We start from the raw sequence: 26,609 nt of genomic DNA, 5'->3' as shown, positions 1-26,609 counted from the left end.
ACACATCTTCATTCTAAAAGCAATTTACAAGTTTCACACATGGACACTTTTGTTTGGAAGAGGCACTGCCAAAGAAGCCTGTAAAAAACATTAAACGCAGAATTTGTTATTTCACTAAAGCATTCTGAAAAATTACTCTAGTGATTGCATTGAAAAATCTGGTAACGTTAATTTCACCATTGAAATATGATTTCTTTTAAAAGCTTTTTCCTTCATGGTCCCTGCCATAGGATCCACCCCAACATCTGGATAACAGAATCCAGGCTGACAGACTAATGCACATGTGGAGGAGTGTGTCTGCTACTTTGCTGCTTCTCAAGACAGACACATTGTCTCCCTCTCCTTCTCCCTGTCCCCTCCTTTTCTTTGCTTTTTTTTTTTTTTCTTCCTTTAATAAGACTGCACATGTCTTCCAGCTCTCTGCTGTGAATGTGACCAGTATGTGATATTGCCTTGCATCGACAGAGAATGTCTGGCTTAGGTGATACCAAGCAGTTACTGCCCTTGCTTTGAATGCTTGCTAGCTTATTAACTGGCACATCTGGCTCTCTCCCTAGGAGGGTGAGTTCTGCAGTGCCCCAGGAATTTCTTTCATACACCACTTTTATTAGCTTTTCAAAAGAATGGGGATTACCACTCAAAAGGAAGACTTAGGTCATTTGCAAGCATACTGGTCCCCAACCTGTTTACCATGTTTAAAGTGCAACAATAACTGAAACTCATTATTTGATTTTCAGAAATAATCTTTCCTCATTTTAGCACAATATTATTGTTCTTGTATCTGAAACGTCTGCTTAAGTGAAAAAGTGGCTTGTGATTTGTGATAGGTAAAATAATAAATTAAAAAATAAATCAGAAAGCCACAATGATAACTTAGTTTAGAAATAAAGTTCCCAAAACATTAATTTCTAACCCTACTTTTCCTGTGCATCTCACTCCATCATCCCAGGAGGGAAGAAGAAGTGTTTCAGGCGTAATCAAATAAAAGAAGCGCATATGTATCTCCAGAGAGCAAATCTATCTTTGCCCACACATGGAAGTTACACCGGACGTAAAGTCGGAATGTGAGAGTTATATTACTATAATTTCCCGATTGGACATCACTATTTCAGTAATGCCAGAGTGGCCTTTTCTGGTTTTGCTTCTGTCACTTCCGAAGCAGTTTAAGGCAACTGGGAAAACTACTTTTGTTTTCATACTGAAAAAAGATCCACATGGGGGAGTTACAGAGATAGGTCTCCTTCTACCTGCATAGCAAAGTTTAATACTCCTGGCCAAAGCTCTCCTGAAGTAAACTTGGGAAAAAGCTGCCTGCCTACTTATCCACCTACCTGCCCACCTACTGCCCCACCTGGAACTCCACCTTCCCAGGAGGAACCAAGGAACCCTCCCGACAGTGCATCACCTTCAACTGCTGAGCATACTTCAAGTGCGGATAATATTCTCTGTGCAGACCTAAGAAGGTATAGGGAAAAAAACAAACCAAACCAAACCAAAACAAAACAACAGCTTACTAGACCTGCTAATCAATCTTATTTTGAAGCCATGTGAGGCCAGACTTTTGGAAGCTGTCGGCACTCATCAGCTTACATTGTTCCAAGTGGGAGTTGTTTGGCACTCACAGCTTTTGAAGGGATGGTATTTCATGTAGGTGTCTAAATGGAGGTTCTGCTCTCCACTAACCTTTTGCAATTGCATTTGGCTAGACTGACCATCCAGAAATATCACATTGCAAAGAGAAACATGTAAGCACTCACAGAAAGCGTATTTTAATGCTATGCATAAATAGCCCATACTCCTCCAGCCAGGAAAAATAAAACAATATTCTGTGATTTCCCCAGCCAAGGGAGACACGCAAAAAGTTCACTAACTACAGTAAATTCATACAATGAAAACAAAAACAAAACAAAAATTCCTCATTATGAAAATGAAAACAGTTAATGTTTTCAAGAACGTCACAATCTTACTTGGAGATTTCTGCCAAATAGAACAAGAAATTAAGTCTATCAGATAAAATCCTAATTTCTTTAGATCAATATAAAAACAAAAGGGATGTCTAGTCAAAACAAATTCTAGTATCAAACACATTACAGCCAACAGATCACAATGATCTTCTCACCTCCTCAGGTCTGAATCTTCTGAAAAGCCCACCTTGGCAGCATTAGGCTTGGCATTATTCAATCAGCTCCAGTCTTAAAAATAACTCATTTGGCCCACTAAAGTTCATGGAAATCCTTACAGGGTCTTTTGCTGAGCTTGCCTATAAGCTGCATTGTCTTCTTAAGGCTTCCTGTCCTGCAAACAGAGGCACTAGCACAGAGATTCAGCTGAGACTGTTTTCCCCCTCTTCTGCTGCTTTTATTTAACACACACACCAAAAGAAAAAAAAAAAAAAGAAAAAAAAAAAGGAGAGAGAACTGGTAGAAGTTCCTTACAGGAGTTGGAAGAGGACATCTGCAGGCAATTTAGCAGGAGGGTTTGTTTCTGTGTCAGCTGGCAACCCCTGGATAACTCTGTCATGTAACTTGTATGCTAAAACATGATGTAGGACAACTAGTGAGATGGGTAAATATGGCGGCACATCAGTTTTATTTGATTAAGATTTGTAGTTCTTCATAGGGGGCAGCCCTGCCATAAAATATGAAAACAAATACACCCCTGCAGCCAAGAGAACATCCCACCCTGCTTTACCCCAACAGCACTGATCATCATCAAATCTACCTTCTGCTGCAGCCCAGGACAGTCTCTCCCTTCCTTTCAATGCAATTCGAAGAGCAACAGAAAACAGAGGTTTTATTCAGATGAGGACAGGAATTTCTCCATTCCCTTCATGGGGACCCATCCATCTCGGCAGCCCTCTCTTGATTCAGTAAGGATCCAGCTTCTCCTCCTTTTCAGGCGACAGCAGCAGAATGTGGAAGGGCTCATGCAAGCATGAGGCTGAGCCTGTAATTTGTGTCTCGGTTCACTGCTTCCTGCTGATTTTGGAAGGCTGTTCAGGAGCACAGACTGGTATCTAAAGAGAGCTCTGGAGATAACCCAGCTCACAGAGTTTCCCCACTCCATGTGTTTAACTTCCTCCCAATTAGAAGAATCTGGTCAACTGAGGAATGCTCATCCATTCTGGTTCCGCTTCTGTTCTTGCATCAAATCTTATATATTTTGACATTTATAGCCTAGCGTTTGAACTGAGGCATTGATTAGATTCAATTGTTAAAAGTACCTTCATCCCCCTTCTGCTTTGTGTGCTTGCTTTGGTTTGGATTATTAGCAATTTAAAAATCAATCTTCCAGTTAAATGTTTAATAGTATAATTGCTTCTGTTGCCTAAATTTGTTTAGTTTGTGCTTTATTAGCATGTAATAACTGAAAGTATATTTTCCTCTGTCTGAGTTAATAATGTCTCTACAATGGCTCAAGCACTGTTAGCCAACTGGCTGCAGTTCTGGGACAACTCAGAGAGAACCAGAAAGATTTTCTGAAGCTGTAACTAAGGAGTGGGTGGCTTCCCTTAACTGAACAAACTTGAATCCTCAGTTGGCCTCCACTTAAGATTGAAACATATTTTTTGTTCATTCTTAGTTCATGTTGAGGGCCCTAGTGTAAATGTTGGGCAGGAAAGTTTTGCTGTCCAAGACTTGGACATGTGTGCCAGCTGGGTCCATTGTTCTCTGCAGCCCTTGTCCCGAGATCTTCTTCAGGGAGGGATCCTACAGGAGTGCCCTACAGGTCCCTGCCTGCCCACCTACACAGGTTCCTTTGAAAGGTTGGGAGTAAAGTGGCTTAACCCATCTCCTGCTGGAAAGGCAGCAAGGACCATGTCCCAGATTTGCTCAGCATCATCTGTGGTTCTGCTGTGCAAATTTCCATCCTGCCCTGATATCTAGAGATGCTAACTCAGGTTTGGGACATGGCTGCACCTGAGCAGCCTGCCATCTTCTCCCTGCTTTCCAAAGGTTTATTAGACTTGTGTAAAATGTCATCTTGATGATGTTATACTGATTTTGGATTTGGACATGTCTTGTTTGGAAAAGGCTCGGGTGTACCCCCACTTCTGTGTTACATATTGAGGATATGCCATGTAAGATGGGATTCAGTCAGTCTAATGAAGAACCACCTACAAGTCCCTCTGTGCTTAATGTAACTACTCTAGAGCCCCTCATGCCTGCCCTAGAGCTACCTGTGACAGAGCAGAAACCATAAAACATAGAGATAAAAGAGGTTACAGGTTTGGGAACAAAGCTCCCTCTCGTTTTCCCAGCTATTACCTTAGGGGCAGTGGCACCAATGTGTGATGCATGTTGGGACTACTTCTGCAATGAGATTACCACTGATATCAGTCAACCTGCCATGCTCTGCTCCTTCTGACATCCACCTGAGAAGCACAGGCAGCGCTCAGCTCATGGGCTGGCCTTGCTGTACTCAGGATTTCGCACATTTGCAGGATTCCTCCCACATTATTCATTGCCCTGACATCTGCCAGGTTTCTGGGTTCATGGAAAATTTCTATATGTGACCAAGGCAGTATGCACAAACAATTATGTCAGCTCATCCTGGAAGGCTCAGACTTATCTACCTCCTTTTGAGTGCTACTTTGCTGAATTTTAAATAGCAGGTTACAATGTCCTACCCAACTTCTGCTGCTCTGCAAGGAGGTGATAATGACTGCTAGAATTTGGGTTTTACAGGTTATTAGGCAGCAAAAAGCTGGGATTTTGAGCAGGACCTGGTAGTGAGGGACCACACTGTGGAGCCTCCTATCTATAGGGCTCACTGACAAGACAGACATGGGAATTTAGGGCAACAGCAGTGGTTCTGTCATCCTGTCTGTTCTTCTAGAGCAAAAAGGACAGGATCCACATTTCCAATTAAAACAAACAAACAAACAAACAAAACACCAGGAGTACACCTATGGTATAGAATGAGTTTCTCTTCCTAATGAAACATGACTGGAAATACCCAAATACTGGCTACTGGCTTGAGCCAAAAAAGAATTATTTTTCACAGCAAGAATTTGAACTGGCTTGGGAAAGAACAGTGAGAGTCTCAAAACGTCCTACATAATAACGGGCCAAGACTTATGGCAAATGATAAAATAGCAAGTTGGCGGAGGGTATCTAATCAAATGCCCATAACTATTTATGAGGTAATGTCTGTATTAATAATCTAAAGAAGGGGATTAAACAGCACATCAGCAAAAGATATTGCACCCTAAAGTCAACTCAGGGACACCAGAAGGACAGCTGAAATAGTCCAAAAGAGTCTTGAGGAGATTATAACATGGGTAGGAAATAATGAAGTAAGATCTCAGATTCAAGGAGGGTGGTAATTGATACAAGTATGCAATATGACATCAAAATAAAGGAGAGACGGGAAGAGAGAGAGAGAAGCAAGACTCAGGGAAGAGATTAATGTTTCAGCATCTTGTGCAGAGGAAACACATCATCATGCCTAAGGGGAGCATCTCTCCCTGTCTCTCAGCTGCAGGAGTAACGTCCCCTGATTCCAGCTCTAGGAGGTGCTACTAGAAAGATAACAATGTGGTGATTCGTGACCAAGCAACAAGTATAGCTGACAGCAGGGTAGGATGTAGCTGCAGAAGTGACAGAGGAAAAGCTGCCTGGCCCCATCATGTGAAACAGACTGTGACCAGAACTAATGTGGACAGCCTGTGAGGTGCTTGGCAACCTCCCGTGAGCCCTCCTTATAAATCTCCCTCTTGAAGGTGAGGTGGAGCAAAAGCAGTGTGAAGTTAAGGAGTTTGGATCTGTACAGAGCAGATATATGAAGGCTAGTCAAAGAGGGAGCAAGGTGGCTGAATATGAGGAAATGCTTCATGATAATGAGTTATGGGGAATTATCTCTCAAGAAAGGTTAAAGGCGACCCATTGCTTAGGATATTTGTGACCAGATCAAGGCAAAATGCAAATCCAACATACATTAAACAGTAATCTCTGACTCACTGGGAGATAATCTCTGCATATCTTTAGCATTTGGACTGTAGATTTGTGTGAGGATAGTCCTGGGCAGGTGGTTTCTGTAATCACTTGTCAAAGAAGGAGGAGATTGTTACTACAGCCTCTTGGAGTCCCAGGTCTGCCCAAACACCACACGGGTGGAGCTCCCCAAGGCTGACCCTCTTGCACCTCTTCCCTTCAGTGCTCCCACTGTCCTGTAGGTATGAAGCACAGCATGGATGCTAGGGCTAGTGAAATTGCTGTTCCTGTCTGCCAGGATGGCCAGGACCTAAGAAGGAGAAGACATATACTTCGGCAGTGGGCTTGAGAGAGATTTACAGGCAGTGAAACAAGACTGAGATTTGGGAGCCCTCAGTTTCATTCCAGGCTCTAGAGCAGAGGAAGAGGATGGGGAAGAATCTTCTTTCCCAGTTTCCTCCAAGCCTAACCCTTTTTGTCCCTGTCTGTTTTGTCTGTCCTTCCCAACTTCTTCTCTTAACTTCTTCCTACCCTCAGCTTGCCACCCTGGCTCCAGTTTCCAGGACCATCCATTTTATGATTTCTACCCATCAGCAGTAGAAATGCCCAGACTTCTAACAGTCTGGTAGACTGTAGAAATGAAATTTGAAGACATCTGACTCTACATAACAAAGAGTTAGTGTAAAGCATATATATCAGCCAGATCATTGAAAATGCATTTGGTGCTCTTTAGTTTGTTCTTTCCCGCTTATGAAAAAGATAATTTTTGTTCAAAAATGGCATCTTTTAAGGAATTATCCATACCATTAGTCCCCAGAACAATAGAGATTAAAGTCTCTACTCCATCCCCTATCAAAATAACATACTTTTCTTTGAACATGTCATTAACACTGTTTTCCATCTGGCTGTTGACAGCAACCTTGGATTTGCTCCGAATTGCTGAAAGTTCATCAATTATAGTACACAGAAGCTATTATCTCTCTTTTCCTTTAGCAAGGAGGTATTTGCCCAGGCAGAGAGGAGGGAGAGTTCAAGAGAAAAGTAAAAAAAAAAAAAAGCAAAAAGAAGAATTTACTACTGTAAACTCCTCTGCAGCAATTATTAACAATCCAGAACTCAAAAGGTAAATCACAATTTCTGCATACAAGGAGATTCTAGCATTCAAATACAGTAGTCATTATGGCATTATCACATGTAACTGATGTATGCTGACAAAGGATGGAAATAACACACCAGATTTTAAGCCTACCACTTCAGGGGCTTGGTGAACGAGTGCTGGTGTGGAGGAGTGTAACCCACATTCATTATAAACTCAGTTCCTCTATTTTATGAGAACCCAGACTAAACCAGGTCTATCAATCAAACAAGCTTTAGCAACTGTGATCCAGCTAGCATCATTAGTAAGACACATAGTGAAATGGAAACAATGGTGTTATCCTGTACACGGTGGTGTTAACAGCACAAAAGCAGGTGAAGATCTTTTAAAGTTTTGCCAGAATAATGACTGAAGTACACAGTGAGGGGTAAGCAGAGGTGATAGGACTTGCAGTTATTCACCAACGGCAGCTTCAGGGACTCCTGCAACGGATACTTTTTCACATCTGTCACTGAGGGACATTTGTAACCCATGAGATGAGAGCCTGCATGTTATCCCAGAATAGCTGTCAAGCAGCAAGTTTGCAACCCAGATAACCCACAGTAGCTTGCTCACTTCTGTGTATGGGGACTAAAGGCATCATCTCACAGCTAGAGACCACTGCAGGCAATACATTCACTGGGTCATCACCAATTCATACCTGTATGAGGTTTGGCTCATTAGCCAACTACTATCAAGAGCAGTTATTCCATATTTTCTGTAGAGAAGAGGAGTATGTTATCAAATTGGCTCCAGTGGTGACATACTGTGATACAGTAGTATTACATTCTCCATATGGATCGCCTACTTGGCTGCACTGCAATGTGTCTGCCATTAGCTTTCTTCATATGTGACTTTGGGCAAAGCTCTTTGTATCTTTGGCTCAGATTTCCATGGTCTCACTCCTAGCTGAGCTGCCCAAATATCATTTTATAAGCAATGAAAGAAGTGCTCTAGCAATGCAAAGAATCCACAAAGACTATGATCCCAGCTTAGTCAAGACTCTAAAAAGAGGTGGGAGGAAAAGCCTGGCTTTATCTGCCTTATCCTGGAGGATAATAGTAATTCTATCCTTCTACTCTTCTTGTCTTCCTTGCCTATTCAGGAACAGACTGTATTGTGCATACAAAACTCCCCACATAACAAAGTCTTGGATCCTATTTATAGACTCTACAATTCCACGAAAAACAACAGATTATATCAGACCCAGAATATGCTCCTTAATGAATAATACCAGATTAAAAAATCAGATTTAACCATAACACAACAGGTTAGGTACATCTAGCAGCATTTCTACACTGCCACAATTTGAAATCCCACATTTTTTTTGGTCAACAAAGGAGCTCTTGGGATCAGGTTTTGTAATACTTTCAATGACAATATGAGATGCTGTACATGGAAGTGTGCATACACTACCTAATTCATAGCCCAGGTACATAAATGCTAAATTCAGGAGTAATCTTCAGAAACAGTTATGAAGTAATTATTTTATTTCTTCTGAGAAACCAGCTTTTCCTTCATTGTAATATGAGGTACAGCTTTCAGTTTTGGAAAACTCAATTTGATAGATTCAGAAGGAACAAACTCTAGTTACATCCACAGAATAAATGAGGTTGTATGGACACAGACCAGCTGAATTTGGCTGAAAGTGGTTGATGCTCTTTGAGACTTTTTATTAAAAATGTCCTATTTGACTAAGCTATCTGGGATGTACAGTGTCCCCGTTTTTCAACTTCTACAAGGCAAAAGGCAGCTATGCAACTCACAAGCACCTCTGTTCAGCTGCTGCCATTCACCTGACTCTTCAGGCATTCCAGATCTCAAATCATCACCAAGAAACTGAAAAGTTGGACCACCTAAACATACACAGATCAAAACTTCCACCACCATATATCAGCCTTGCTGCAACGGAAATTATACCCATTTACCTCAGGGTAGACTCCATTCTTGGTAAAATGCGGTAGTTTCTTTACCTACAAGTCATACCCCTGGCCCTTCTTCTCCCAGTGAGGGCCAAAGGAACAGCAGTAACTCATTTTTTCCTGAGAACGGGTTCCACAAAATCCCCTCAGAGTGATGGCACGAGGTAGCTAAAATCAAACAAGCATTTGATCTTTGCAAATGAGGCTGCTGAAATCAGAATTTAACCCTTAAAAAAAATTTAAAAAAAAATAATTGAATGGTCAGTATTCACAAAGCATGTATCACTAAATGCAAAATATGCAAAACTCACAAAACTCAGGTAGCATTTGCACAGTGTTTCTGTGACTGCTGTTAGAAGAACTTCAGGTTAATGAATAACAGAACAACAACAAAAAAATCACATAAAAATGTATGTAAATCACAGTCTTGCCTCTATAAAAAGACAACCTAGCCACTGGCTTCTTGAAAATGTCTCTAAACTTTCTTTTGAGTTTGATGATATACAACTCTTCTTAAGTCGTCTAATACCAGTCTAAGCAATTAGATTATTATGTACCTCCCAAATGATGAACTACCCAAAGTAAAATAGTTCAGACTGACAAAAAAAGGCTCAGCTCCCTGAAGAAAACTGTAGTCAACAAATTCATGAAACACCTAGTTTAGAAAGACAGCAAAAATGGTGCATTTCCTAGAAGTGACCCTTAATGTACATAGAATAAGACATGCACTTTTGCTGTGTATGAAAACTTCTATTGGTGACAAACAGACCTTGATCCCCTGACATCACAAACAAAAATCTTCCTTAATACTATGCTTGACATTGAACACTTTGTATCTCCCAATTAAAATTACAGCCCCTTTCGGTGTCATTTGCAGGGTGAGAGGTGAAGACAGAGCTGGTTGCAAAACACCATTCTACAAACATCTCTCCAGTGTGTGGACTCATTAGAGAAAACTTATTCTGGAAGAGTAAGGGAATACACAAATGTCGGTATAAATATGAGCACCTTGTACCCAAGCCCTTTCAACTATCAAAAACTGCCCAAATGACTGTCCAAAAATAATTTCTTCATTCTAATTACAGATACTGGCAAGAAATAATGTGTCTTGCATTAAATCAAGTAAACACTTGTTTTCTTAAGAGTTTGCCACTAGTCCAAACTAATGGCACTATTTTAATCCTTTAACAATAGCAAGCCTTATTAAACCAGGATGCTGATCCCACAAACCACTGGGCACACACTCAGCTTTATCGATGTGAGTAGTCTTAATTATTCCAGCCCTCTCACAGGCACTAAAAGTATGTGGAATTGCTTGAAGATCAGGGTCAAAATTCCCCATATTTTACTGAACCGGAACCAAAGGTCCGAACATATACATCCTTTTTCTTGTCCACATCAAATGTTTCTTTCCTTTACACTTTGGCAAAACACAAGGCTGTGATTCAGGTAAAACTGGGCATTAGGGAGCAACAAGAACACAGGTTCACCATATCAATTATGGATGCTCCATTCTAGCTGAAAAATATAAAGGTTAATCTTTAGTAGCTATGTAATGAAGCTGCCCAAACAAAAGGGGACACACACACACCAAAACTTTCAAAATATTCCCAAAGTTGGACAGGATCTGCCTGGGCAATGGAATCCAGCTCTTAGCATTTCTTATTCAGGAATGAAGCACAAGACTTGCAAGTTTGGTTACATTTTATCTTCTTAGCGGGAAAGGCAAAATGAAATCACCCTTTCTGGAAAAAAAAAAAGCTTCTGAATATTCATGTTGTCATAATCATTTCTCTTTTGCATTAATTTTCTGCACATATTCAGGCAGAAAACTTAAAATCTGTCAAATCTTAATAATTCAGACACTTCCTACAAAATGATCTTCAAAGTTACAGCTCCAAATGTGTATGAATGAGGCCATGTCTGCTTACTCAAGAAAATAAAATAAACAATACTATGTGACCTACCTGACAGAGTACAGTTAAACAAAACCATATCAAGGATGACTGTAATGAACCCAGTTTGACCCTTCTACCTCACCACAGCAATGAGAGATATAAAAGACTATAACATAAAATAGTCTTTCTTATATCCCATGTGCTATACTTTCTCATGGCTTATTTTTAAGAACGTACTCAAATCCGCTTAAAAAGTGTAAATGAACAGAACATCCCCAGCAGCTTTCTGGAGAATGTGTTTAGACCAAAGTAGACCCTAATGACATAAACAGAAATGTGAAAGATTTGATGTCTAGTTGGCTAGCTTTCCTATCCCAAACACAGTAATAAAGTAGTTGCCTTCCTTGCAACATTTTTCAAGGTAACAGCAACTTCTGTGTGCTGTCCTGATTAAAATAGGCTGCTACAGGTTCCCTTGAACACATCACTACAGAGATTTTTATGCATCTCTCTTTTACTTGCTGTTAAAAGGTCCAGGCATACCCAGCCTTGCCTTCTCAGATTCTAACATCCATTGTTTTAAAAAAGGCTTCAGATACCAGTTTTGGCAGAAAGTATGGAACTGAGTTCTTCTTAATGTTATTTCTGGCACTGCAGACATTCAGAAAGCATGAGGAGGTACTAAATCCCCTTAACATTTTTGAAGTCTTACTGATTGAAATCCAAGTGATGAGACACAAAGAGCTGAGACAGCTTATGGTGGGGTGTTTCTCTGCTCTTTCTATAAAAACTAAGAACCAGAACACTGTAAAAGTGCTAGGTTTTGGAAAACTTGGATGATCTCCCACTCTACTGACAGTCATTCTAGTATCTAAACAGAATCCAAAAACACTGTCTGGAGCTATAGAGAGAATTTCCTTCATTTGCTACCTTTTAATGAGAAAAGTGAGTTGTTTAAAATAATATTTCATTTTTATTCAGTTAAAAATAAGTTGAAAAATTAAGCTTGTCTACAGAGAGCTGCTGACTGGTAGATAGCAGTCAACTGAGAAAACAAACAAACAAACAAACAATGAAATAAGTTGTAGAAAACATAATTTCAAGGAAAGACAGAAAGACAGACAGACACAAAGGCAGTCAGAAGGAAAAAAAAACAAAATAAAACTTTTCACTTACAGCCTGCTAAGCATGGCTGATCTATTTCTTTGATTACAACAATATTATTATACTAGCAGTATTTTCAGTTGGCAAACTCCATGTGAAAGAGAAGCATGCAGGTTCATCATACTGCTTATATATAACAATCAGATGGCTTTACCCACCTAAGGCACTGGTATACAAGTATCTTTTTATTTTGTGAAAAAAAATTACTGTTCTTCTCTGGGAGCTAGGAAACCATTTCCAAACAAAACCTCTAGATGATGAAATAGGGAGGCAGAAATAGGGTATCCCCCAAACAAGTCAGTTTGTGAGGCTCAATGCTGTTCTTTATGTGCAACACCCCAAAATGTTCTGACCTTAGCAACACCTCCTCAGCTACACCTGCTAAGTCTAGCAGGCTCTCAGTCTTCAGTGAAGAAGGATAAGAAAGACACAGTGACAGCAGTAATAGTAACAATAATAGTAACAATAAAGTACAAACAGTAAAACAGTTTTCGAAATGTAGCAACACAGTGTCATTTTTAAGGCAGCAGCGCACCTCAATAGCTAGACTTGTATGACTTACATAAAACCAGGCACTCAGTCTTTGCAATTGAATGTTTCTTTGGCTTTGAATTTTTGCATTATACTCATTTTCCTTCTCCAGTTGAAGTTAATGCTTGCCACTAGCTTTCATGGAGCAGAACGGGGGACATAGAATTCAGTATTTTTCAAGTACGTGTTATCAAGCATACCAAATATTAAAGGATAATCCAGGGGTTTTAATCTTAGAAAAAGTTATCCTCAAAGTACCTACATACTTGAGAGCACATCAGTTCAGGTGTCAGCAGCAAAGACTGCAGGACTGACTCAGGCAATAGCATAAAAATATCTAGGAATAAAAGAGACAGTGTTGTGCAGTAGCACAATTTATAAACATATAAGAAAACCTGCAGTATGTATACATATTCTTTAATTTTATCACTCTCAAAACATCTGAGGACTCACAATAAACAGGAAACTAACCTTGATGTGAGCTGCTGGATCTGGGACAGTTTGAATCATGTCCTTTAGCAGGCCAGCGTGTTTACCAGGAGCTCAGATCCCAAGGCAGCTGCATAACCAAAGAAACAAAAGTCATATGATTATATTTTAAAAGTTCATTTTCCATAGAAATCTTTTTATAGACAGCATCTTTCCTTCCCCAGACTTCCTCAAGAAGCAGTATAGTTGAATTGCTAAGACTATTTAGTACAGGAGAAAACAGTTGGCCCTGAAATTCTTAAGGAAAATTGGTCCTTTTTGTGTACAATGGATGATTTTCCCCAAATATAAACTCTGGGATGTGCTCTGCCCTGCACAGCCCCACTATTCACACAAGATATCAGGAATTTCCACAATCCCTTCTTCCCAATTTAGAAACACAGCAGGATTGAGATAGATCTGGAGCTGATATAAATAAGTATCATTTCAGTGAAGTTGTGCCCATTTACAAGAGCTGCAAATCTGGTCCAGCCACTCAATTAACAACACTTCAGAGCGTGGATTTTCCGGGATCCCTTATCCATGTCCGGTAATAAAGTACAGAGGGGTTGGGGTAGGCAGGGTGCATTTTTGTGATGTGCAGGGAGGGGGAGACCATCAAAAGAATTAAAAACAATAACAATATGTAATATAAATAATGTAAAATACTGCTCAGTAACAGGAACATCAAATAACTGCTAATAAATTAGGATTGATAAGTCAGGAAATTAGAAAGCATGGGAAATGTAGGAACATGACTATTATTTACAGTGATCTGTTCTTCTCTCTGTTCTCCCTAAAAGCCTGGAAATTCCCATTTCTCATGCAAGAGGTTTCCTTCTGCCCATGACCTTAAACTTTTCAAATCTTTTAAAGCAGCAAGGCACTACTAGAAAGAAAAAAAAAATCCTTTTCTTCAGCATTGGCTTTTTTTTTTTTCATTATCTTTTATCACATCTACACTAACTTGCATAGTCAATTGCAGATGCCTTTCACTTATTTACTCAGGAGAAATGTTGTCAGACTGATGAACACTGAGTTGCAGCTTGCCCCAGAAGCAGTCCTTATGATGTAAGTGAGCCATTTATAAACTGAGGTACTACATTGTGCAATTAAAGGTAGCTCCATTTAGACATTGGCACATTTCCTCCTTACTACTCAGAGGATCCAGCTTTGTCCCTCTTCAAATCCATGGAGACAATGTACTTAATTCAATGGCCTATTAGAGAAACCCCAAAACAAGCCAAATTCTCATTTTGTACACTTTCCTCAGCTATCTGTGGGTGACAAAATGGAATACTGATGTCATGGTTGTAAGGGAAGATTTTTCTTTCCACAGAACTTAAATATCTTCAAAAGCAGCAGACACTTGTTTTGGAAAAAGCAAAGTTTCAACAGCTATGTTGTTCAGATTTAAGTCATATAGAAACACTAACAGCGCTGACATGCCTTTCGGTTCCCTTCCTCCCATTCCTAGTAAATCCACACCCGCCACGTTATTCACTGGATTTATGGGATTCATATTTTAAGCTTTTGAAATGTCATACATAGAATATAGAAGCTACTAAATTTTATTTAGACTGAACAGAAAAATATTTTGAACTCAGTGTTAGATCACACTTTCACAGTTTGCATACTTCCATTGCTGTGTTGCCATAACAGTCCCTCACCCCCAGCACAGAAGCTGGCCCAGGAAAGAGGGGACTTGTGCCACATCAGGGTTGATTTCTGTCTCTCTAATGTCTTTGCTCTGTGTGCAAGTAGGCACTGTGTCTCTCCTCCCTAGTCACATACTTTATTTGGTTAACTCAGGTTTCAAAAGAAAAGTGGGTTTAGATACAATTTGGGAAGAAAATTCCAACAATAGCTAGACAAATAGAAGGGGATCTGACACGTCTGACAGAGCTGGGTACCTCCACCCCTGTTTGTTTCTCAGAAATTCTGCTTGTTCCCTGCCCTGGAGCCTGTTCTCTGCCCAGGACCTCACATTGTGGTGGAAACAGAGCATGCATGACCTCCAGCTTGCCCAACCTGCTACAGCTTGGAGAGCTGCTGAGCTGGTAACACCTGACAGCAGTGCAAGGATTTCTGCCTCTCCTGGGCTCTTGCTGCCTGGGTGGTTCACCCCACAAAAGCAGGATTTTGCACTTAGGAAGCACGTGTTGAGCTCAGAAGTGTGAACTCCATTCCAGAAATGCCCCGTGTTGCTCTGAGGTGGGAAACAGACTTTTCTTTCAGAGCTCAGACTTGCTTGAAGCTATTGGGGTTTAAGAGAAGCTGTGTGAACTATGCCAGGCTCATTCATATCATGTCTTTTCCCCAAGAAGATGGATTATTTTATAGAAGCGAAGATGATGGAGAACATTTGCAAGCCAGTTTCCTACTCTACACCACATGGTACAGGAATCAACGACAAGCAAATATTAGTTGGAAAGATGCACATGCAATTGTTTTGGCCATTTGACTTTTTCCCCCATGCTGCTGTGTAGTAATGATCCTGAAAGGGGGAATTCTGCTTTAAACTTAGCCTTTGGCAGTGTATTCTTCTTTCTCACTTGGGTATTCATTTATAGCTATTCTAAAGGGGTACATGTCCTAGTTTGCAAAAGGCATGACTTCTATATTTTTACTTCTGGAAATCATTGTTTAAAAAAGCTGTGACAGTTTTCCTTGCTTTTTCCAAACAGAAATCTAATTTTAATTATTTCAGCTCCACCTTTACTCTCTGGAATTGGAGCTTCCACACATCTGGTACTAACTTACTGAACCAGATGGTATTTGTTGCCAGAATCTCCTCCACCCCCACCCCAAATTTCATGCTGGTCATGTTTATACTTGACAGTCTGTCACAGGGTCTGCACGTGGCTGTAGGTTTTGTCCTGCATCCTCTGGCTTGCACGGTTCTAATGTTAGAGACAAAATGACACTAAAGCCTGGTTCAGGAAGACATCTCTTTTCAGGAAACTGAAACAAGGAAATAATAACAAAAATTGAAAGTTAAGTGCTTGCTTAAGTGCCTTCCTGATTTAGGGTTTAGCACTGGAAAGATATATTCATAGCCATGGAGCAGGTTTTCTTACAGTTCCCAGCATCCTTATTCAAGACTAGCTTTCATTAATCCTGCTTCAAAGGTACAGGTCCTCATGGCATCCCACCTCACAAGTCATCAGAGAGTGGAGAGATGGCAGCAGTCCTGACAGCACCCAAGGGATGGACCCTGCAGCTTCTGCTGGCATGTGGTCAGACACAAGTTCATCATACGACCAAAATGGAAAAAGGCCCTGTCAGATAAAGGGAAGCCTTCCTGCTACATGAAACAAACAATCATCCGTCAGGTCAGTGGGACTGTGCACATCTGGTTGTCCAACTGGAATGACAGAGCTGCCATGGGGCCGTGGCACAACACAGGGAGGGAAGCAATGGCTTCTCAGTGGAGTTGGAGCACACCTGCACTCCCACCCCGCAACCCGTGCACAGCCACCAAATGAAAAGAAGCTGTATTTTAGTTATATGTGGGGGACAGAGCATGTACTGAGCATACCCCAGGGGTCCAGGAAAAAAGGCACCATAAGACAGACAAGAGACTGCTGGAACAGTAGACCAGGCTCACATGTCCTGCCACATCCTCGAGAAAAGAGGATAATGGGCATCAGGCTGTGGTCAGCATTAATTCGTGACAGGATCTGGCTTTTGGTACCGATTCCCATTCCCCAGATACATCCAAAACGTCATAAAAGAACAACAGCAATAGTGAAAAGTAGCAACATTTTTAATGAGATGGGAGATTCAAATTCCCCTCTGATATTCAGGACAGATTAAAATATCAAGATAAAAACATGTTACTGTATGAATACAGCCAGCCCTGGGTTTGCCTGTGCTACCCTACACAGGAGGAGACAGATCAGCTACGGAGTCTGTTGTCTTTCTGTGCACATGTTTATGCAAATCGTGTTCTTGGAGATATGTAAATACATCAGAGGGTTACAGAGTTATGTACAGCTCTAGAGTTCACCAGATGTGACTACATTGTTATTCTTTTCTTAAATAGTAGTATCAAAAGGATTAAACTTTTAAATGTACACATATACTGCCAAATTACTGAACGGGTGAACATTCCCTCTACATGGGGGGCAGTACACACTTCTCTCTTGTACATTTTCACACTCATATTACTTTGCAGACAGGAATGTAGGTCCAATTTCCATAATTTGGCATGCTAGGCTCACCTTAAAACAAAACAAACCAACCAACCAACCAAACAAACAAAAACAAAAACAAAAAAAGAAGCACATTCCTCCCAAGGTATCCTACACCCCACACTAAAGCGCTGTGAGAGAGCATGACTGGGCAGTTAGTGAAACTGACAGAAAAAGACTCCAGTCCCAACTCCTGGCAAAGCAACACCCACATAGAGCAGAGCTTGACTGCAGCAAATAAAGAAACATGGTTCACGCTGCTTTTCTGCTGGGGCTGAATGTGGCCCAGAATACTCATCTGCACAGGGAATGATATTCAAAATACAGCCACAGTGTGTATCCAGTACCAGATAAGGAAGGGCTCCTTAATCAATGACAAGATGCCAGAATTGCTGGGTCAGATTCCTGTTGCAGTGAAAGCAAGAATAATATCAAAAGGTTACCCAAGCACAGGCTGCACGGGAGAGAGTGGTGCAAAAGCTCTGCCTGCAGCATAGTGGCTCGTTCCAAAGAGCCCTGTGTCACCACTGCTGGGACAGTAAGAGCCTGCACTATACAGATCCGTGAATGTCAGCATGAAAAGCTATGAATGGCACACAGTACTGGAGATCTGCACACACACACACACAGACACATGCTTCGGTACGATGAATAATACAGAGTGGCATTGCACTGAATTTCTACCAGCATAACTTTGGGATGTTTATCATTACTCACAGGAGGTGAATCCCCGAACAGTTATGCAGACTATCCCAAGTGAGCGCCAGCACGACTTTCAGACCCCCTCACACTGTCATGCAACAGTACTTGGAACAGATTTTATCAGAACTGATGTTTTTCAGCTGTTGGAGAACTTTTGAGATGTGTGGTTTTACCCATTTCTTGATAGTTTTATCAGGAAACCTCTTCCTGGACATCTGGGTCTTACCTGCACTAGTGAGACAGTGTGTAAAAGAGAGAAAAACTGGGATATTCAAAAGCCATAAAGACTATAAACCTGCTCTCAGTGGTGTGTAGAAACAGGGTAAGCTTCTGCTGCTGTAACAGAGCTACACTTTGATAGATCAATGTCCTATGTGTGTTTTTCAGCCATTCTGTAATTTGTGGACAAATAAATTTGTTAGAGTTATGGTGGAAGCCCTTCTATAGCAAATCTAAGCCAAATTTAGGCTTGCTGCGCTTTAGAAGTGGTCTACAGATTTGAGGAGCTGCAAGGACCACTAACTGAAAAGCCCTAGTGCTGCTGCTTTATTCGCATCATAGGGCTTTACTGAAGTTATTATATTAATTTATTTAAATTAAGTCCTTTAGCAGGACTAAGAAGGGAAGAAGTGAAATCCTCATCCACTGAAATAAACTGGATTTTTACCACAATCTGAAGCAGGCCAGAAATTCACGCACTCTGTCTTAGATATATGCAAAACTCACATCACAGAAGACTGCTACAAGCATGCAATTTGGAAACCACTAAACAAAGAAAACAATAAGTTTCTTGCACAGCATGGTACTGAAGTTAATGCCTCCTCTTCTGTGATACTTCCAGGTCTAGAGGAAAATACACTAGAGCCAGGTAAGTAGCTCTTGCCCACACCTGAGGTTTGCTGAGAACCTGAGGGGAGCCCTCGGGAGAAACTGCGGCAGACCATGGCCAATAGATGTGTATTTCTGGGGGAAAATGGCTCAAAGAGCACAGCCAAGTAGTACCCACTGAGGAAAGGCCCAGAACTGAAGTCACAGAAATGTTTATAATTCAGCATTAATAAACCAGGGCTCTGATGAGCAGACTCTGAAATACAACTCTTCCAACCCAGGGCCAATATTGACAGTAAGCTATTACATAGCAGAGCTGCACAACATGAGCTTAACACTTCTATGTTTAGCTTGCAGTTGTATATAACCACTTCAGTTTTGGGTTTTGGTTTTTTTTTTTTCTTCTTTTTGTGTAATCTCTCTGCATTTTAACAGCCTCAGCAATGAAAACCTGAGGAAAGATCCCACTACACTCAAGAATGCTACTGTCTGGGCAACCCCTCTGCTGCCAATGCATATTTGCTGTTAGGGTAAGACTTCATGATTGCAGGTAGATACCATAAATAAAACAGTAAAGGACAAGAAAATCAAAATAGGAAGTATCAATCAATGTTTCTACAACTTTCCATTCTCAGTGAAAACCTTTTGTACTCATCCTGCCCTTGTAGGACTGAACTCGATGTGTTGTGCACTGTCTGATGTGCTTAGCTGCAGGAGTGAAACAATGCTAACTGCCATCAACTGTTACAATAGTAAATTAGGATCAATAGATCTGGGCTAGGAGAGGCTCCTAACTTGTGAATCTAGTAGACTAGATCACTCTTCTGTACTTAGGAGCACATAAAATAAATGGTAAGTTCTTTGGCAGCAATTTAAACAGAAGACAAAGTCTTTGATAATTTTCCAATTACACTGCTCTGATAATATGGGAGTTTTTTATAATATGGTATTATATGTTTTTTAAAAAATTACTGGGAAAAACAAAAGCTGAGCAGGTCTGGTTGGTCAATGGGTTTCAATTCTGGCAGCTAAAAACTGAAATATTTTTAACTTTCAACAAAAACTTAAAGAAGTTCATAAAGAAAAATTAGTGTTAGATCTGATTTTTTTTTTTTTTTTCCCTCCCTGGATATAAAGAAAAACTTTTGTGCCCAGACCTCCTCCTGAAAAGCCATCTGAGGGTTTGATTTTATGACTGGCTCATGCTGATAAGTTCTCTCCCTCACACAACTTTAATATTATTTCTGTCAGTCAGATCAGGGTGCTGGTCTAACTGGAAGCAAATCACCTTTCTGGTGAAACTCCCAGCAGCACCAGTTCCCTGATGCAGTGAGCTGTGGCACCCCTGGAGCTCCTGGGGTAATGTGCTACAGGAGGGAGCATGTATCAGCTTGGGACGGTGGGAAGGTAAGATATGTCAGCAGTGGACATGGGCTTGGTATGGTTCAAATTGACCTTGAAAGCACAACTTGAATACTATTGTAAGAAATTCAGTTATTGAAGAATAAGCCACATGTCAACACCTGTCTATGAAGGCACAGATGGCCAGGGTTTACAGTTAGCTCTGTACTAATAACGATACTCTGGGTCCTTAATCTCTGTGGGGGCAAGTGGATGCATCTATCTGAAGACATGTCTATGTTGTCTATGTCTATGTCTGTCTCTCCTGGAGTTCATCAAAACTGAAGATGGAAGACGCATTTTGTTCCAGGATACAGAGCTGATCTGCACACATTTCCAAGGAGTTAGAACATAAATTGGTAGTACAAGGAGTTAAATCTCTCCTAATGGATGAAGAGTGCTCTGTTTCTTGGAGTGATTGATCCTCCTACAGGGAAAAGACAGCAGATGTTCCCCCTCTCCTTCCCTTTGAATGTGGAGCCGGTGGAGAAGGCACATTTCTGCTCTACCACCCAAATGTCTCTGTGCAGCTACTGCTTATCTCACATTCCAGTCCATGATCTCAGGGGAGAATACAGACCTAAATTAGCTCATTTACAGTAGGAAATTTAGACTACAGCCAAAAATATTTGCTTTCATTAGTACTCCCTATATAGTATGCCTCTGACCAATAACCTGTTTTATTTATTTTTTTGGCAAATTACCATGTTCTTATTCAAAGCCATAATGAGGATTATATATCAATGTGGAATGTAGAGCAGCTATTCCTGAAACTCCCAACTGCATATAAAAGAGTGTGGAATTCCCCAAACACTATCTCTTCAGTCCAGGCCACTTACAAATGTGGTTAACATGAATGAAGCAATATCTTCAGAAAGGAAGGAGACTTTTGAGTCATGTCTGACACATTTAACTACACCAACCACTTTCCATAGCTCCAGGTTTTGACTGTCTATCTTAATACCATGCAGGGGTGTTTGATAATGATTACTCCCTGATGCTTATCCTGTTACAAGATACTTATACACATGCACGGGATACCAAGGGGAGAGTAACACATGAATTCAAGACTTTGTGCTCTCCAAGTGGAAAACCACAGAGATCACAAAAAATGTTTCAGGATCAAGTCAAATTCTTACTTGGTGCACTTTGCTGCTTTTCTATTTCATGCTAGATCTGCCCTGTTGGATTTCTGTGTTTAACTATTAAAACTCAGCTCAACTCCATGCTTAGCTGAAGGTGTCTGCCAATCAGCTCCGCAAAGCAAGACACGCAGCCACGAAGTAGCCACCACGTAATTTCTGTCTGCAGCTTATAATTATGGAACTTAGTGCTCTACAGAAATATGACTTTCCAAAGAAAAACAAAAAACCCAAAAGCAGGATGACATCAGAAGAGATATATAGTGACAAATAGCAGTTTCTAATTCACATTCATTCCACCATTAAAGCACAAGCCTGTTTCTAACATTAACTGATGCTCCAGTTAAAATTACCTCTGCGGAAAGACACACTCACTGTTATCAAAAGAATTAATAACAAATTATTCTGAGACTGAAGTCACAAGCTAAGGAAAACTAATATATCTTTTTGAAAGATAAAAGCAAATGAAAGTGCTTTAGAAATAGGAACAACAAGATTCAATTCAATAATAACAAATTACATATAAACCTCCTGTGGTACGTGTTATCAGTTCCTTCAACCCTTCCTTGACTAGTGCCTCCTGGACTTTAAGGCCACTTGTTTGAGAAATATTTGTGGATTAGTGAATACTGGCATTCTGCACTCAGTTCTGGTACCTGGATTTTCCAGGCCAGAGGTAGCTGTGTGAAGCTGAAGGACAGATGATGTACAGGAGATGAGACGAGATGCTCTGGCTGCCCTCTAGCTGCCTGATACCTATGCCTCTATTTTCAATTTTGTTCACAAGAGACCTCTTTCTAATAGGCACGTGGAAAGTGCTAGGGAAGAATCAGTACAAGTTTTGCACCACACACAGCATTCATGTGATACATTCATATTCTCAACCACATATAAGTATCTAGTAAAAATTGATGGTACACATGTATTAAGCAGAAGACAACAGTATCTTTAAAAAATCATAAATAATTGTGTGAATACCTTACAGACTTTTCAAGGCTAACTAGTTGATCAAATTTTTATAATCAGAAATTACATACACCATGTGATTTCAGTAATCAGTGAGTACATTAGACTAATACATTATTTACTGCAGATTGTCCAACAGTTTTGCCAAACTTAGGAAAGTCCTGAATTGTTACAGTTAAAAACAATACCTAAAATCCAAAGAATCTCAAACTACATCTATGGGAAAATCAAAGTGTAATGTCACTTAGCCTAGAAATATAAGAGCAAGAAATAAAAAATAGTTAACATTTTCTCTGCTTTCAATAAATATCCTTGGTTGTCATATGCAAGAATCACAGAATGCTAGGAATTGGAAGGGACCTCAAAAGATCATCTAGTACAATCCATGCACCAGGAAAATATTGAAATATTTGAAAATAATTGGTTTATTGAAAATAACTGGTTTAATGAGCAATATCATTTTATTTGGTTTTGTTGTGGTTTTTGTGGTTTTTTGGGGCTTTGGTTTTGGTTTGGTTTTTGTTTTTGTTGTTTTTTTTTTTTTTTCCTGTTTGTGTGGACTCACCCCTGTTGCTCTAGGGTGATGCAAAGAGGAGAGGCAGTTTTGTGCCCTGGGGAACTCAGCCAACAGACAGTTCCATTGAATGTCTTCTTTGAGGCTATCTCAGAGCATTGGTGAGAAGAAACAGCTTCAATTGCCCAGCCTCTACCTGTACTCCACCGTCACAACATACCAACCCACTTCTTCTGCCATGGCACCTCACAGTGGGGGTCCCTCTGCCAAATTTGCTCAGCTGTCCCCTTTGTGGATGGGACCTGTAGATGCACCTCTCCTGAGATGTTCCTCTGGGGAATGATGGGCCAGGAGGGGAAGCAGAAATTGTATCAAGACCTGAACTGGGCTTGACAAGAACTTTTCTTAAGCAAGTTAAATCAAGAGCAGACTGCGTGAACATAAACTACATTCCATACACACTTACTGAAGTATACTGACAGTTGCTGTCACAGAGAAAATGCCCACGGAGATTTGGGTGCGTCTAAGCAATTTGGGTTTGTAGACATAAGATGTTGCAGAGAGCCTGGAAAATGGTCCTGTATGTGGAAATTTTCCAGAAGGAGGCCCTACCTAGCATTGGACATTCACTGAAAGTGAAACAACACTTGACCAAAGAGTCAGCTGAGATGTCTGAAGCATGTTTCTCCAGCAGAGCTTTGTTTTCAAAGACATGTGGTGCCGGCTTCCCTTCTACAGACATCTGTGGGCATCCTATGCATCAGCAAAAGAGGCAGGTAAACCTATGGGATGTCAGCAGCAGAAGGAATAAATAAGTCCTTCATAAAGGGATAAGGAAGACAGGACAGAGAGGGTAGGGTGATGGAGAAGCTGGATGAAGCTTCACATCCCCCTGTGAGATTTCTGTTGTTTTGAAACATCATGCTAAGGATGGCAGAGGCTTCATGGGGGACAACATTAACCCAACCAATGTGACTGGTAACACCATTTTTTTTTCTTAAAGTAATCTTAAGACAAGGTATAAATACATGTGGTGATCCTTCAGCATATTAGTAAATTAAGCCAGCTTCAGCAGAAATGATCATTTGACTACAGAACACAGCTAAGCAAAGTCTTTGAAGTTCTTAAGACCTGTTTTCCTTTCTCTTACTAAATGCTTTGTACTCCTCTTGTATGTTCTTGCCATTAAACCCTTTATTTCTACTGGTTTAATTTATCTTTTTACTTGTGGCACTTCCATTTCAGATGCTGGAAAGTAAAAAAAATAAAAAATAAAAAAAAATCAGAACGGCTGTATAAACACAAGGTACTTAAGAAATAAAACAACTTCCATTAAGTGTTGGTTTGAACTGCAAATAGTCATTCAAAATTACATATCAGAAAGACCGGCATTTCCATTGCAATTTGAATCTCACTTTATCAATAAAAGATGTTAATGCATTTTAAAAATAGAAATACGACAAATTCTTAGTAAGAAAGTACCTTGGAAGGATATCAGTCATCTCCAATAATGCTTTGATTTTTGACCTTCACAGCTTTGTTTTCATTTTTATTTCACATGCATTTGAAGAATGTCTATAAATAGCTGATACTGACTGAACATAAAATTTTGGGCTTATTTTTTCAGCATCTGGATTTTGCAGTCACATGCTAAATGAAACATGGACCTGTAACTTGTGAAATTGTAAAGATTAAAGTTAAGTGTTTAGAAAAACAGTATTTTGTGGATCTAAATATATTTCCTAATAGTCAATGTAAAGCTGTAACATAAAATTTACAGCACTTTATTGAACCTGTGCTAAGCAAAGATGCAAGTTTGACTTAGAAATGTGAAGAAACAGATTTCACTTGGAAAAGACACTTGTTAAGCTTAGCTGAAAACTCCTAGTATGTTTATTTCTCTATATTGCAAGGGACATGTTTGTATTCCACCTCATACATGACTTAAAATCAAAGTGAAGAGGAATGCATTTAGTTCATGAAGTTGGATTTCACAGCAAGCAAAAAGTGCAGCAAAAGCACTGTGTGGGGTTTTGCATGTGGATAAGCGAAAATGAAAAATTAACAATTATGATGCATTTTACTCACAGCTGGAGAAGTAAAGCAATTACAGGATTAAGGCAGGTTTCGCTCACCCTGTGTGCTTTCCCAGCAGATCTTTGGAAGGCCCTGGCATAGCAAAGAGTTACAGATGCAACCACCTCTGCACTTTGGATGTAGTTCCCCCAAAGCAAATGGGACTGGTTTTGATGTATAAAGACATGAATAGGCATTTGCAAGAATAAGGCTGCAGTTATCTTCTTGGCTAGCTTTAATTCAAAACCAGGACTTAATGGAACAAATATGGCTTATGGTTCAGACTTTCTGTAGATGTAATAGGAACTTTGGGAATGAGATGCAGGAGGGTTTTCTTAAGCAGTGGAGCTCTTTAGATTTCGTTATTCTGTAATTAGTTGTTTTTATTGACATACGGCATACAGATGGGCTTATACATTGTTATAGAAATACGGCCAAAGTTTATTATCTTACTACATTTATTGCCGTGCCTTCCATCATGACGGTTCACAAAAGCACATAACTAGCACAGGACTCAATCCCATTTACATTAAACAGTAAAACCATCACAGATTTCAGCCATGCAGGATCAGACTCCAACCATTATATGGGCACACACATTTCAGCCACCTCTGAAAGAGTTTTTGCCTAGAAGGAAGTAGAAACTCTTCTACAAGAGAATGCTGCTGCAGAAAATAGTGAATTCCCAGAACCAGCAGAAATACATGGCAGTTTTAGAGACAGGAATACTTCCAATTGTTTCTTTAGCAAGGGAAGCCCAAATAACACCTTGACCCTATGAAATTGGTACATTCTTGATCTTATTTGAGGGCTGATGACTCCAAATGGGAATATTGTCACACGAATTTTCCACACATTGCCTGAACCCAAGGTTGGCCACCTACCCTTTCTTTTTATCCAGCCATACATTAGGATCACTTGTCACAACAGACATAACCTGAAATTGTTTAGCTCACAAGAAATGGTTCTTACAGTATTTTTATAATCAGAAATTTTCCTTTGTTCTTTCCCTCCAAAATAACAGATCCCATCTCAAACTCTCCCACTAAACAATGATGAAAAATATACAAATAATAATTTTGAGATTTGCCTACAGATTTGTCTGGATTTCAGCCACTTTTCCACAAAGGTGCAACCTTAAGCAAGACCCATCAGTAGGTTTTAATGCAACAAATATCTCCCATTCTTTTTTCCTCCTGCCTTCACCATCATTTTGCATATTTGACCCACTATACCTAGGAACTGTTCACATTTTTTGCAGTGTTTATATCTAAAATCTTCTTCTATGTCTAAATCCAGGTCTCACTCCCATTCCTATGATCAGCAAGAGATGACAAATGTTTCATCCAAAAATTATTCAACCTTTCCCAACATTTTTTCTGCCCAAACTCTGCTGGCTCTTCTGTGCTTATTCTGACCAATTTCAACAACAATCAGTAGTACTCATGGTAATTTGAGCATATGGCTTTTGTGTCAGCTGCAGAGATGCTGTCAACAGAGGTGGTGTGGAGGGACTCCAAACATAGTGCTGGTCTGGGGTCTCCCAGGCCCAGCATGGAGATCTGGCAAAGGAGACTCAATCTAAATGGCAGAGGTGTACCAAAAGAACTATGGTGTTAAACTGTGTTGTTGAACTGTGACCCTTTAAACTGCTTTTTGTTTGACATGAACTTACTTACAAGGTAGGCCAGCTTTTACCTCTACTTGTATCTTCTTCATTTGCCCTCCAA

At 40.2% G+C, this 26,609-nt stretch overlaps 1 protein-coding gene across 2 annotated transcripts in view; it reads right to left on the bottom strand.

Moving 5' to 3' along the window:
- ERG (ETS transcription factor ERG) overlaps positions 1-13,102 on the bottom strand; it is a gene marked incomplete at both ends in the record, with an annotated part of 105,695 nt that extends 92,593 nt beyond the window's left edge. The window contains one exon of one of the 2 annotated variants that reach the window (XM_080353971.1): positions 13,058-13,102. In XM_080353971.1, coding sequence (XP_080210097.1) covers positions 13,058-13,096 — 39 coding nt within the window. The remainder of the gene's footprint in view (positions 1-13,057) is intronic. The other variant, XM_080353970.1, reaches the window with a different exon arrangement.
- Positions 13,103-26,609: the final 13,507 nt, after the last annotated feature.

Source organism: Nesoenas mayeri, assembly GCF_963082525.1.
Source record: "Nesoenas mayeri genome assembly, chromosome: 1".
Classification (NCBI taxonomy): Eukaryota; Metazoa; Chordata; class Aves; order Columbiformes; family Columbidae; genus Nesoenas; species Nesoenas mayeri.
Note: the sequence above shows the minus strand (reverse complement) of the source record. Positions and strands in the feature narration are given on the sequence as shown.